Source organism: Physcomitrium patens, chromosome 25 (assembly GCF_059467195.1).
Source record: "Physcomitrium patens ecotype Gransden chromosome 25, ASM5946719v1, whole genome shotgun sequence".
Classification (NCBI taxonomy): Eukaryota; Viridiplantae; Streptophyta; class Bryopsida; order Funariales; family Funariaceae; genus Physcomitrium; species Physcomitrium patens.
This window is the reverse complement of record NC_143434.1, coordinates 14,986,944-15,002,496: the sequence shown is the minus strand read 5'-3', so window position 1 is coordinate 15,002,496 and position 15,553 is coordinate 14,986,944. Positions and strand designations below refer to the sequence as shown.

Sequence of the window (15,553 nt, the reverse complement as noted above, 5' to 3'; positions counted from 1 at the left end):
GCTGTAGTTGCAAATCTATTCTCACTTTCGTTGAGAGTAGCATCCATAATCTTTCCTTCCATAGACAACTCAAACGAATTTAAAAGTTAAATTAGAAGAGAATAATTCACAACCTCTAAAAATAAATCCTATAAAGAGAGATAATCCACTCTCTTTAAGGAAAAGATCAATATTTGAAAACAAGATTTTTTGTTTAAAGGTGGGTAGTCCATAACCTTCAAAAAACAACAATAGAAGTGGGATAATCTACTCACTTTTAAAACAAGATAGAAACAATATATTAGCACTCTTATCAAATTATCAAGGACATGAATCTCGAAGAAAGAGAATCCTTAATACACTCAACTATCATTCAAGAGAACTAAAAATTCATTCTTAAAGTGATGTAATATTAATTAGAATGGCTTTGCCAAAAACAAGAAGACTAGAAAGTCTTGAAAGAAGATTAAGACTAGAAAGGTATTGACAAGAGTGAAGAAGGCTTCACTCTTGCCTCCATATATACTATCTAATTAAGAGCTATATTTTGATGTCCTATACGACCTCCAACATGTGTTGACTTTGTTAGCCACATGTTCTATCTTGCAAGGCAAATTATCTATGTATGTACCACATAGTTGGCTTGTTCTATAAGCTACTATATAGAGATAACTTATTCTACAAGCTACCAATACATAGTTAGCTTTTTGGCCAAGTTTCTAACCTACAAACACATCTAAAGTCAAAATTTCATCTAGCAAAGTTAATAGATGTTTTAAATCTCATAATTCATCTCGGTTGCTAAAACATTTCTAGAATGAATAGCTATTAGGTGAAGTTTATCACCTATTTCTATTTTTGATATTATCACATTTAAAGTAAAGTTTGAAGCATCTAATACAATAAAAAATGGCTTAGAAAAGTTGATGCAATACAAGATTGGTACAAAAACAAAGACTATCTTCAAAGCTTCAAATACTACTTTTTCTTCTTAATTCTATTGAAGTTTGTCTTTACAAGTCAAGTATATAAGTAGAGCTACAACTTGAGAAAAGACTTTGACAAAGATTCATTAGCAGTTGGAAAATCTCAAAAAGCATTGCATATTTTTTTTATCATTTTTTAAATATTTCAATCTATAATAGTTTGAATTTTTTTAAGATCAATCATAAGTCCATCATTTGAAATGTTATATTTTAAGAAGTTGATTTGAATTATATATATATATATATATATATATATATATATATATATATATATCTTAGTATAAAATCTTTCATCTTTTAGTTTTTGTAACATATGACAAAGATAAAGTTTATATTCTTTTGTGCCCTTAGAATAGATTAATTTTTTTTTTAGATAATAGACAACAAAATTGTTCAAAAAAACCTCAAAAGACATCATTCATTAGATGTTGAAAAGTTTTTGGTGCATTTGTAAGTCCAAAAGACATGACATTATATTCAAAATATTTGTACCAAGTTTAAAACACAATCTTTCATTCATCTCTTTGTTTAATGTATACTAGATTGTATGACCTCTGTAGATGTATTTTCATATAGATTTTAGCATGATTCAACTAATAAAAAAGTCAAAATATCAAAATTAGTAGTATCATACTATAATTGCTTATGGTATGTAAAAATTAATTAAAATATATAATATATTTATAAATCTTCATGTGTATTAAAGTAATTAGTAAGTTAATTTAAAGAGAGTTGATATAAGAAAATTTATTTTGATGTTTATCTATTTTTATTATAATTTTTAAATTACATAAGATTTAGATATTTAATATAAAATTTTAAGGAAAATTTGAAGCTCAAAGATGAAGATCCAAACTACCAAGAAGCTTATTTGGAAAGTTGAAAGTAAGGTATAGATGGATGAAGGCAAGGGTGAAGGTCTTCATTTCTATTGATCAAAGGTCATGCCGAATAGGCTTTTAGTAGACTATTTACAATCATAAAAAGGATTTCGATAAGTTGAAAAAAAGATTTTAAGAATCAAAAGTTAGGATTGTAAAGTTTAGGTTTAGGATAAAGAAGTTATAGCCATTTGAAGTTAGGATGTTTTTTTAAGATGTATTATTTTTCTTTTAAAGATATGAAGAATTGTAAAGCAACTTTTAGAAATTGAGAGGTGCAATTGCAAGGGAAATTTTAAGAGCTACATCTTTTATAAAAGAATTGTTATATTTGGAGTTTGTATGAAGGAGCTATAGAAATTTGAAGAAATCATATGTAAATCAAAAGCAATAAGTAAATCATTTTGTTGAAAGTAATGATTAGAGCCATATCTTGAATTTTTGGATGAATTTTTTGTTCAAAATTTCTAAAAATGTGAATTATTAGGTTCAAAAGTTATATACCAATTTTTATTATATTCGAATTCTTAGTTTGTGAGATATAAAGAAAATTGCATGTATGTATATGTAAACAAGGATTTGAAGCTATTGTTAGGATTTTAGTGATATCTTAAGATTTAAAATGAATTTTTAGTTGAAATTTATTGAGAAAGTTTTTAAAGATATATTAATACTTTAAATAAATAATTAGATAATTTGCTTCAGAGATATGAGCCATTGAACTTCTAGAAAAAATTTCCTTAAAGATAAAAAGGTTTTAAAATTTTTTTTTATCACATTTTGGATGTTCTTTGGTACTTAGGACTTATGTATTAATGTAATTGCCTCTATAAGGACATTTATATATATAAACTTGATGATTTCTTATCTTGAGACTTAATTAAATAATTAATGATAATTAGAAGTCTAATGCTTTCTTGAGGCAAAGTCTCTTTACTATGACAGTGGATACATGTTTTTAATAGTGATCTTGTTGAGTCTTTGATAAATAACATACATCTACAATAATTCATCTTTTTTCTTCAAAAATAAAATTAAAGGTTTTGATAGAGATTTGAAATGACATATGAAGTTTTTGATTTGATTCTCTTTAATATATTTTTTGAATTCAACCAACTTATTTTGTAATAAAGTATAGTTTGATCCAAACAATAGTTGAGTTTTTTTTGAAGGTGAATTGAATAGTCATAGAAATAATATTCTAAAAAAATATCTATATTATTCTTCTCAAATACATCTTAAAAATCTTAATATTAGCTAAGAATACCATTTGAAGTCTTTTTACTGTCATACTGTAAATACTTACAATATGTAAAAATTAATTAAAATATATTATATGTTAATAAATTTAGATGTGTGTTGGAGTGATTAGTAGAATAAATTAAAAGGAGTTGTTATAAGAAACTTAATTTTGTTTTTTTTACTTGTTTTGATTTTGGCATTAAAGAAAAATATAAAACCTAAATGTTTAGTATAAAGCTTTGAGAGGAAATTAGAGCCTTAAGAAACAAATCTAAATAAGTACAAGGCTTATTGAGAGGGATGAAAGGAAGGCATGCTTAAATGAAGGCAAGGAATGGAGATATTCATTCCTATTGGTTGAAAGCCATGCCCAATGGGCTTCAATGAGGTTGCATGAGGCTCTATTAAGAATTAGGGTTTTTTTTGTTGAAATCATTCGAGTTTTGGAGGCTAGGATCATCAAGTTTAGGTTTTTGAATATGAATTGGATGCAAATTTTGTGTGATTTGGAGTTTTAATAAAGTAGTTACTAGTGCTCAAAGTTAAGGTATTAATTTCATACCTACTTTCTCTCTTTGGGGCTTAACATACGTTTACAAAGAACAATGAAAGATCGGCGACTAAGATTGGAAAGAAAACTTTTTTGACTATACTTTTCATATATTTTTTGATGAATTTGGAGTTTGGATAAAGAGGCTATAGAGGGTTGAAGTCAACGCATCTAAATCAAAGGTAGTAAGTAAGTGATTTTGTTCATAGTAATGGTTGGAGCCATATCTTGAGTTTCTGGAAGAATTTTTGACTCAATTTTTTTGGAATAGGTAGATAATTGTGTAAAAAAATTATACATATAAATTTTGTGGCATTTAAATTTTTAGTTTGTGAGATATAAAAAACATTGCACATGGGTGTATAAAAACTAAGGTTTGAACCTATTGTTAGGATTTTCAAGATATCTCAAGATCCGCAATGAATTTGCGGTTGACATTTGTTGTAAAAGTTGATAAAAATACATCAGTACTTTACTTAAATTTTGAGTAAGTTTGGAAGGTCAGATCAGAAGTTATGACGTATTGAAGTTTGGAAAAATTTCTACATAAGGATATACAAGGATTTAGAAGATTTTGTCATATTTTGGGTGTTGTTGGTTACTTGAGGCTTATGTATTTGTTGTAATTGCTCCAAAAAGAGAAATTTTATATATAAAATTAGAGCTTTCCTTATTTTAAAGCTTGATTAAGTAATTAGTGATAGCTAGGAGCCAAATACTTTCTTGAAGAAAATTCTTTCTACTTCGATATCGCTATTAGAAACAAGTATAGCGTAAATGACAATAAAAAAATTAAATGTTTAAGGTGATTATTTTTTTGTAGCATGTAAGAAAGCTCTTGCACTTACAAATATAGCTTTAAATATACTACACTTATGACTTTTTAATTAATTAACTATACTCTTAGTTATACTTTCAAAAAATTTAAGACTGTAAGGAATAAAATCTAACTAAAGATTGTACTTTTTTAATCTCAATAAGAAGTTTAAAATATACCACATCAATTTGTATATCCTCTACTTTCAAAGATATGTATTGAGAAGACATTGATATTTCCATTGAATTGTAATAATATTGAGGCCTATTTATATAATTCTTGGACTAAAATTCAAAAAGTCAATTGTCACATTTTATAGCAAAATCAATTGTTTGACTCAATGTTTGAAGATTAAATAAATTGATCATCGATTTTTTTATCTCATATTATAATCCATAAAAAAATTGATTAATGAGTGCAACATCATTGTACTTGATATCAATCACAAGTTATCAAAATTATAAAGTATACAATGTTACAAATTAATTTTTTTATTGCAAAATATGAAACTTTTTTGTTGCAACATGAACTGCATTATATTTTGCATATATAGATCAAAACTTTGCCAAGAAAACTTTTAAACTATTTAATATTGAATCACATAATTCAAAAAAAGATAAAAATCATCATAATGTAAAACTAAAAAATAGTGTTGTAATAAACTTGACTCGTAATCTTAGAATTGAATAGCTTTGGAGTTGAAGTTCAATTGCTATTTATATTTGGTTGATGAATTCTCAAAACTTTAATTTTGTACCATCAAACTTCTTAAATAAGATAATTCTTTGTTCTTTAGTGCTTAAATGATATTTCACTATAAGAAAAGGAACATAATTTGGTGCCGATGTTGAAGTAGCTCTAATCATCTCTACATTTCTACTTTTTATCATTCTTATTTTTCTTTATGGTGGTAAATTGAATTAATGCATTATAAGTATAAATTTCTTCAATTTTTCTTACATTTATGCCATTGCACTCTTTATTTCAATAAGCTCTACTATAATAATACTAAAAAAAAAAAAAAAAAAAAAAAATGTCTAATATTACTTAAGACAAGTAAAAAAAAAGAACTTGAAAACAAAGAAAATACTCAAAATAATATCAATTTAGAAGAAGGTAATCCCTAACTTCTAATATGCTTATATCTTAAAAGAAAAAAGAATAATCCACTCTTACTCAAGAAAAGACAAAGCTTTAATATTGTAATTTATTCTTATTAATTTGTTAAAGATAAAAACTCAATGAAAGTAAATAAATAAATGAGATTTTTTGAAAGAAGTATGACAAAATAGAAATAAAGAAGTATGTATATTAAAAAGAAGCTGAAATAGCTATTATCAAATGACAAAAAACTATAGACTCTTGAAACTAGACTAAAAACAAGAAAAGAGTTGACAAGAGTGAAGAAGGCTTTTCTTTTGCCTCTATATATACTATTTACCTAGGAGTTATGTAACAATGTTCTATAGAATCTCCAAAACATGTTGACTTTGCACAACACGTATCTTAACTCGCAAAACAAGTCTTTCATATGAGCGCTATATAGTTTGTTTGTTCCGGAAGCTATTAACATGTGTGGCATGTCGTAAACTTGTTGACCAAGTTTTTAACCTATCAATCAACTATAAACACATGTAAAGTCAAAACAACATTTATAAAGCTTTTATGAAGCTTCTTTAAAAGATATTATGAAATTAATTTACTTTTACTTCTATTTATTCATATCACCTAAATAACAATTATAATAAATATATGTCCATAATAAGATGTTATATTGCAACTTTCTTAACAAAGCCAATAAAGATAAGAAGTAAAAAAAAGTATAAAAAAATAAAAATGATTGAATGTACAGATGATATTTTTGAGATATAAACAAATTTGGTTCTACTGATTTTTTTTTAATCCTATTATTAACGTTGATATGAAACTAGAGGCAAATATGTGCCTCCATAAATACATTCTACAAAACACATTCTACTTTCATTCTTCCTCATTATCAACAAGTTGCATCTTTTGGCGGATTTCACAATGCTCATAAAACATTCATCTCTCATTTCTGTACAAAAAAAAAAAACTCTCCACTCACCAATTGCCCTTGTCTGATGCCCTTCCATGCAGATTTGATTTACTGAAGTCATCCATCAAAAAAGTGACCAACAAAATTGTATCTACAAAACCCAAATCTACAAGAATTCAGTGTAAGATGCACAGACAATAGAGACGGAGAGACAGCAAGCACTTGTTTGTTGTTGTTTTTGTGTGTAACAAGGAACGATGCATGCAGCAGTTAAGTTCCGAAAGCTGTGCCGCTGCATCACACAAACTCTCATGTTATGCACAATCCCTTTCATCATATAAAACAGATAATGGAGAGATAAGAGAGATCGAGACAGAGAGAAACAGACATACAGACAGACAGACAGAAAGAAAGACTCGAAGTGTTTTGGCACAGATCCACATGCAGTTGTGTCGATGGTCGGAGCCCCCGCGTATCGATGCGGCGATGCTGCCCATGACTTTGGGCGCCTGGCTACACACTACGCCAGACGCAACACGTGCTGACACGGTTGGATGACACTGGATGTGGAAAGAATCGCCGAGAGACTTTTGAGTTATTCAAGAATGTGTTTGGTTGTGGGTGCTTCCGCATCGACATCTGCACTTGGCTGTGTGGGTGTTCGGTCTTCTATCCCCAGGTGGAGTAGATCCATTGTTTGGGATGTGGGACGGAGAGCCTGTGTTCGCATTGGGATCGCTATCTCTCTGCCCTGATCCTGAGAACCAGGTTTTGTAGTTTGATGGAGTTACAGTGGCAGTTGGGTCCATTAACCACACGTTGTAATGTTGCGGCTACCTGGTGAGTTGAATTTACAGCGTCAAGTAAAACTCATAGAATTAGTAGGCCATCTTCAGTTGCAAGTAGTTCTGTCGCAAGAGTACTTTGTAAGCTTACCCTGGTCTTCTAATGGTTCAAGGAGCGAGATAGATTAACATACACGAACTTTAGCTCATTTCAATTCTTTCCGTGATATCTGCAGCTCTCGCTTCGGTCTACACCATATATGAAAAAACTCTAGAGTTACAGGTTTACGATGGTCTAAAACTTCTGACCGGAAACAACCACACTCCTCTAGAGACATGACATCATTTGTATTGGAATACAGGCTCGTTTTGAAGATGACGTTCCATTGCCATATCCAAATTGTAATGTTTAGATTCCCGACAGACTCTCAAGAGATGCAAAATGATTAGAAGCGGAACACAATCCGAACGAGAAATATTCTGAGCCTAACGTCATGAATATTGGATAACGAGACGTTGATCACAGGCCGTGTCGGCTACCACTCCCAAAACTTGGACAGCGATTGGACAGACTCCCATCATATCTCAGTGGAGTTGCGGCAGAGGTTCGACAGTTACTGCCACACTACACGGCAAAAAATCCGGAAACATTCCAAGTGCTTACATGCAGAGGAAGGAAGGCACTGGGGTAGAGCACGGACAAAGGTGCGTATCGATATTCTCACATGCTAGTTAATCCTGCGGTACTTGTGACAGGCAGAAGCACGAAATACATTCGCCCTAGAACTGGGCGAAGGGACAAAGGATCCAATGATCTAATTATGGCCTTCCAGAAAGCACTCGGTTTCTTCAACAGTGCAATCCTCCACCGACCAAAGTAACCCAAACGAATTATACAACACACAATTGTAGTAATTCTTTTCACTGAGTCCAGTGCTGACTAGGTCACAAAGGAAGTAACATCACAGAAGAATTGTGTTGTCCATTGCAATGCAACGGGAAGTGAGTTAATCACCTAGCACAATATTTTACTTGGTTGCTGTTGGCTTGTTCCAAACCACTGCTGGAACCACGATTTGAGAGGGCCACAGGAGGGGTCACAATGTTTCAACACAACGTCACACCCAAACCGAAGCATAATCATCAGATCATCTTGACGTAAATTTGTCATCGGTTCACATACCTCTTGCACAACTCAATTACCCAACGTCCACATACGATTGATCGCAATTCAGATGTTTCAAAAGGCTCATCGTTGAAACAGATGACGGCTGTTAATTCTAAAAATTATGAACAAACTGCTGGTATTAGGTTAAGAACTATGATTGGGAAAATACGATACACCCACCTCATATAACATTGATATGTGACAGATTCTATGTAACGTGATCTGGCGGCATCACTGAAAAATATACATATCTACAAGAATTTCAGCAAAATTAAGTCTTTCTGTGAAAACCCTAAATGTTGCAGGGATGGAGATCTGCACAAAAGCCAGTTACAGTTAAACAGAAACGCACAAACACATCTAGCCTGCAGTAATAAACTACTGCAAAGCACAGAATAATTTAATGGCACGAAGCTTTGGGATATCGGGACAAGACAAAAAAGGAAGAAATCCGTAATCATGTTCACGTGAATCTGTAAAGAGGAGCGAAATGAGAACGAAAGGGTCCCTCTCGATAGAACTTGCATTTTTAGAGAACACAGGTAAGCACCAAAACAGTGCTGCAATAACACTCCCCTCAACGAAGGTATAATCTGAAAACCCTAAGCAGTCAATATGACTGCACCCCCAGCCTCCTTGATCTTCTTCTCCGCGAGCTTCGAGAAGAATTTGGCCTTCACAACCATGGGTTGCGCAGGCAAGTCACCCTTTCCGAGCACCTTGAAGAATCCGTGCTGAGTGACATCCAAAAGAGGCGCGCTCTTCTCTCCGTCGGCCTTCTCCTTGATGGCTTCAGGCACCAATGACCACAACTTGTCGGTGTTCACGATGGGACAGTGGAACTTGTTCATCGTTTTGTGGAAATACCGCATACCCACCTTACCGAAGTACCCAGGATGGTACTTATCGAACAAGATCCTGTGGTGGTGCATACCTCCTGCGTTACCACGACCTCCAGGGTGCTTGCGGTGCTTGCCCACACGCCCATGGCCGGCACTAACATGACCCCTTTTCTTCCTGTTCTTCTTCAGCCGGGTCGTCATGGTGCTACGTCTCTACAGATGTCCCAGAGAGCTTTCAAAGCTCTTACAAGAGAACTGGGCAAAGAGTCCGGGTCAGAGCAGAGTTCCAACCTTCGTGATCTCAAAACCCTAAACCTACTTCTGAGGGTAGAAATCGCTCTCGCTGAATCCTGATATCTTCGCAACCTCGCCTCGAAGATGAAATCTATCCATATAAATGAAAAATCTATGCAATACATTCGGTGAATGAGCTCACAGAGTGTAAATGACGGTTATAGGCTACCGCGTGCAGAATCCGTAACCGTGATTCTTCAGCATCCTGTTTGTGTGCTTGCATTCTGCTTTGGTATAGCCATGGCTATGGCGATGGTGGTCAGGTGCATTCGAAGTTGAGGGGTGGCAAGCGCGGGCCATGGAGGCCATACCTTATTGGTCGGCGTCCGCAGATCTCTCCATGTACAATTCGTATACCAATTCGTCTCAAACGTCGACCTTGTGGAAGAGCGAGGCTAGAGTTTCAAGAGGGCTTTCTGGATGGAAAAGAGTCGAAGGGCACATGTGTTTAACACCGATTTCAGGTGACTTTTTGAAGATTTCGTCAAAAATTCGATTAAATTGCGTGTATTCGATTGAGAATGTAACTATCGAGAGCTGTAGGCTGTTACTTCGAATTCGGGGATTGAGCTCGTCAGGAAAAGTTAATGGAGTTTTGAGCTTGTTGAGGAAGGGAATCGGAGGTGGAATTTCAGGAAGGCATTCCGAATGTGGGTGCTGTAAAGCTCGACGTGAGCTGAGGTACCGTTTTCTTCTTACTGATTATATCGAATCCTATCGTTTGAAGCGACCGTAAACATCTAAAGTTAATGTAAACGCTTCAGAAAGCCTCTTGAATTGGGGTTAGGGTGGTTCCGTCTTGTCTCAGTGCGGATAAATTGCAACTCCACAACGTTTTCGATATGTCAATTATTCGTCTAACCACAACGGATGGGCATCGTCTGTCACTCCTTCGAAATTGATTTCCTTGCATGCTGATCTTGGGAATACTTTAATTGTCGTGTCAAAGACATGCGTAATCCAGAAGTAATTATCGCCAATTTCATGGATTCGGAAGGGACCAATTACCGGCTGTGCTAGTAATTTATTGTCCCTTACGACACTTTGTTCTTGCAGGTTCGGAAGTCTTAGTGATTCAATTGACATCAAGAGCTGGGCAAGTATCCAAGTTCAGGGACCGAGAAGACCATCTAATATATCTAGAAGATGGTACTTTCATAAACTTAGAGTTAGATGTGATGCAAGAAGAGAAGATGATAGAGGGAGGCAAGTAGTGGTGGACCATTACAAGGTGTTAGGCCTGCGCCGCCAAGCCACAGCCTCTGCTATTAAGTTGGCCTACAGGCAGCTCGCGCGTCAGGTTTACAAATCACTTCTTATCAGCCTCAAACACATTAACAGTGATAGTAGTCAGAATTTTTTGTACATTGGTACAACGATTGCCAGCGCTTCTCCTTTGTGCATTTCTCAGTGATCTTTATCACTGCTTCAGACACTAAGATTCAAACAAATAAATGAACCAAATATTTCAGGTGCTTTACTGTATGTGATTTTTGTTGCTGTGCAGGGTAAATGAAAAAAATGTCTTATGCGTTTCAAATAACATACTCAAGGATATCAGCACTGACATGCTTTTATGTGCAGTTTCATCCAGACGTGAACAAAGATGCGGATGCCAACGAGAAGTTTATGAGCGTTCGTCATGCATATGAGGTAATGAAGGGATTTACAAGCCTTGTTGTAATGCATGTATACTTTTCCAATGCATTGTAGTTTGACATTTTACGTGAAGTGGTTCCTTCTATGCCTCTCTCAGATGTCTTGTTAGATAAATCTTAGCTGTAATTTTTATCTATATGTGTGGGTGAAAGGTAATCGTCTGTAACGTGAGAGGTGTGTTTACTACAGGGCTGGCAGTAGCAAGTAACTTTTGGAATGTTGTTCCTATTGCAATGTGACTTAATTTCCAAATGTCTTCAGGTTTTATCTGATGAGGCAAGCAGGAAACTGTATGATAGCACTCTGCAAGAGCAAGTTAACATTTCGCGAAGAAAACAAGTATACCAAAGAAGAGAGAGAGACATCTGGACGCGGACAAATCATAACAGATCTCAATACAGAAGAGGATCGTATGGGAATGCAGAATGGGGTTATTCCATGAACTCGTACGAAAACGAGCACTCCAACATGGAGAGTTACTATTACACTTATCCTAGCAGTAGCGCTTTTGGCACCAAGAAGAAAAAACCATTTAGATATCCCAGTCGTGGCACATCCCAGGAAGAGGAAATCAAGAACCAAGATTCGCAAGTTGAGTGGCAGAGTATGGGCAAGGAGTTTTTACTGTTCCTGTGGGTTGTTTCTGCTATGTGGCATGCTTTGGGCGCTCAAATTGCCCTAGGACTGCTTCTAGGTTTCTTGGTCCTATGGAAAGATTTTGCAGTAGGTTACAAACTCGCTTCTGGCGTTGCGTGCCTAATGGGAGGAGAGAAAGGGCTTGCTCTCATGGTGGTTCTTATAGTGTCCACGAGAATCTTTGGAAGGGCTTATCATACTGTAGCCATTATACTTTCTTTAGCACTTTGGCTAGGAGGTGGAGCTCTCAAGACTGTGTCTTTACCACACGGAGCAATCCTTCTGTTGGTTTATAAGTGCATTCAGTTGCAGCGGTCAGGATCCACATTGTAAGCCTCAGATCGCAACTTTTAGTGCACGAGGTAGACTATTGGACATATGGTAATCACTGCACAAGCTATACAAGGTCAAATTCATGATGCTGGATTTCTTGCAAGTCGCTATGGACGTATCTGGACGGATCGAACTATGAGGGAAGCGTTGCATTGTTAGTCAGCTGAGTTGGATCAGGTACAACTTGGCCTCTGGGTTTTGACAGAATTATAGACCTTCTATCTATTGATGGGAGTTGGTGCTGTTGACATCATCTCTTATTTCCTCTTCATTTCCATGTATGGATCTATGTGTGGCGGTGAAACTGCAACCATCCTCGTGTGTAGATTCTCCATCAAGGATGGTTAGATGCTGAGAAGCAATTTAATGGAGGTTCTGAGCCATTTTTCCGTTACTTTTGTGTAATGCCGAATATGGAATTGGAGACTTTGTTGGACTTGTTGAATTTTTCAGGGGTCGAACATCACATTAACATTCAGGTACGATGATTCAATTTCTTCCTTTGCCTCCTGGATTTTAGTCACTTCTTAGAGGGATTTGTATTAAATAATTTAAAACTGCATTTAGAAAGAATTTATTCTCTTGTAGAAATAAGTTGTATGTGAGATTTTGTCATGCTTTGTAATGCCTTTGAAATAAAAACCAATAATATTAATGCTGACAAAATCAACATCCTCTTGAAGATGCTAGTTGTTATCTGTTATAGAGTTGCGATTTGTGCCCTACTTATATTTATATCTTGGGCAAGTTTTATACCATTTTTACTTTAAAAAAAGCTAGTATGGACATATGTGTCTTTACATACATATATTAGCAATATATTTGCATAGGAAACTCTTGTTTTGTTTTGGAAATATTATGTTATAATTAATCATCAATGTGTAATAAAAGCACTACAATTGGGATGGATATATAGATGGATGAATGCATATATATATATCCATCTCTTGATTCAATGATGTCAATATAACCTTTTTTTTTTTTTGCCAATAGAAAATATGAAGGATAGCAATGAGAAGATGGGAAATGGTGGTCGAATTCATAATTTTTGTTTGAAGATTAAAAGTTGCATATTTTGAAAAAATCTATATTAATTTAAAGACTCATTCTTAGATATTTTGTAAAGTTAATTCAATTAAAAATAATTCAAGTAATATAACTTATTTTTGGATTAAAAAAAATAATATAAAATATGGATATTCTCCTAGATTTATATTTATTTTTTAAAATTATAAAATACATATATATATATATATATATATATATATACATACATTCTTTTTGAAAACAAAATATGTAAGAAGTGGGTATAAAAGCTAAAAAAAATTACTATCATTATATATAAAAAATAATAATAAGGTCATTATTATTTATTTCAATTATTTTTAAGTCTTGTCTTTATATGACTAACAAGTCCTCTTATACATTGATATAACTACTAATTTATCATATTGTATTTTTTTGTGATTTCTTTATGCTCTTACTTATAAATTTTTAATACATGATTTATTGTTGGTTCTTTATGATTGAAGTATTAAATTTCAGCAATCATATACTGTAATTCGAAAAATATTTAAAATATAAGTTAAAAATAATTATAATACATAAAATATATTTTTGGTAATAATATTTGATTATTTCTAGATTAATAATTATATTAATATTTGATATTTAATATTATATATTTATTTTTAATTTAAAATAATTTAATATTTATTTTAATAATTATTTTTTAGCAAAAATAATATAATAAAGATAATTTTGTTTATTTATTAAATTATATTATTTTTTTTGAATTCTTTTTATTAATAGTGGAATGGATTGATTTCAAAAAAAATTGCAAGTCACACACTTGATTGATTGATATATTATCAATGTGTTTTATTTTTCAATTTTTATTATTTTATTATAATATGATCTTCATTTTTTTTTATATATAAATAACACATATCCTCTTAGAATATTACATGCTTATAATTTTTATTTTTAATTAATTACTAAACTTCTTATATTTATATTTTTATGAAAATAATGGGATTTTTTTAAAAAAAAAATGTTCTTTATTTTAGCTACAATTAAAGAGATGCCTTTGTAACAAATGTCTATATTATTTAAATAAATAGAAATAAGTAGAAGTAGGTAAAAATGTATTAGATAGATAACATCTTCAAGAAACTTTAAGGAAGTTCTTGAGATGTAGATTGGATCTTTAGACTCCAACTATATCACAGAACTATTGAAATTTCTTCTACAAGTATGCTACTTTTAGAAAGTTGTATTGGAAGCAACCTACAACTTGATGCTTAGGCCAAAAGTCTTCTAGTACTTAGAAAGCTTCTATAAGAACTTCCTAATAGAGTGATGCAACTTTAACCTTGTTAGCAATTTTTTTATATTCTAAACTTAAACTTCTCTTATTACTTTTAATGTGCCAATATCCATTTTATTTATTTTGTGTCTATATCTTTTTTACTTGTTTTTTATTTTTATTTTTAAATGTATAATTTGAATAGATTCACTTTTTAAAAGAATCTAATAATAGATTTTTCCAATATAATATTTTAGTAGTTTAAAATTTATAGAATTTTTTTTAATAACCACATTACATATTCATATGAGTTTAAAAATTCAATCTATGCCAAAAAAATCTCTTTGAAGTTTTTAACAAAGATATACTATCCTATCATCAATGCTCTATTTATTTCTATTTAATTATATTTATTTAAATAATTAAAAAATTAATTATACTTCTATCATTGCTTCATTTATTCTATTTATCTAAAATATAATTCTTTACTTAAATCAATTACAATAACTTATATACAATCTCTAAATTTATTCATTATTAGTTTTTTATTTTATATTTAATATTACTTTAAAATACATATATATATATATATATATATATATATATGTTTTTAATATTTTTTATTTCTATAATAATATCAATAATTAAGAGCTAAAATATAGTAATTTTGTAGAAAAGAAAAGAAAAGTCTTAAATCTCTTTTAAATGATTGAAAACTTAAAAATCAAATCAATATCTCTAAATAATAGTTTTGATGGAAAGCATCTATTTGTGATTGTTTTTTCTTTTATATTTTGTTGCTATATTTTGATATGAACAATTCATACAATATGCATGAAATTTGTTCATGCTCACATCAAAATATATTATCCACCATTAGAGAGGTCTTTTTTATCTTTGTGCTATATTGATCCACATGTCATAGCCATGTATCATGAATCAATCAAAAAAAGCTAAGTGACAGATATTAATTGAGAGCACACAAAAAGACACACAATAAAGACATCGGTGCTTAACAAAAGAATTCCAAAAGTGGAATTTTTGAGAATAATTTGG

The 15,553-nt window shown here is 32.0% G+C and overlaps 2 protein-coding genes across 5 annotated transcripts; one reads left to right on the top strand and one right to left on the bottom strand.

Annotated features, from left to right (window-relative positions):
• Positions 1-8,916: 8,916 nt before the first annotated feature.
• Positions 8,917-9,519, bottom strand: LOC112277418 (large ribosomal subunit protein uL15x). The gene has a single exon (XM_024509669.3). The coding sequence runs from the start codon at positions 9,466-9,468 to the stop codon at positions 9,028-9,030; it is 441 nt and encodes a 146-aa protein (XP_024365437.1). The 5' UTR covers positions 9,469-9,519; the 3' UTR covers positions 8,917-9,027.
• A 192-nt stretch (positions 9,520-9,711) lies between these two features.
• On the top strand, positions 9,712-13,100 carry LOC112277416 (uncharacterized). 4 transcript variants are annotated; one of them, XR_016501070.1, is made up of 5 exons: positions 9,712-10,242; positions 10,618-10,861; positions 11,146-11,214; positions 11,482-12,366; positions 12,615-13,100. XR_016501070.1 is itself a non-coding variant. In XM_024509668.3 (5 exons), exons 1-5 carry the CDS (start codon positions 9,982-9,984, stop codon positions 12,187-12,189), a joined length of 1,203 nt encoding a protein of 400 aa, XP_024365436.1. In that variant the 5' UTR covers positions 9,768-9,981; the 3' UTR covers positions 12,190-12,583. The 4 variants fall into 4 exon arrangements, 2 of the variants coding, with proteins under 2 accessions (XP_024365435.1, XP_024365436.1); XR_016501069.1 differs by lacking the exon at positions 12,615-13,100 and adding an exon at positions 12,516-12,583; XM_024509668.3 differs by lacking the exon at positions 12,615-13,100 and having other exon boundaries at positions 9,768-10,025; positions 10,105-10,242; positions 11,482-12,583.
• The last annotated feature ends 2,453 nt before the right edge of the window (positions 13,101-15,553 follow it).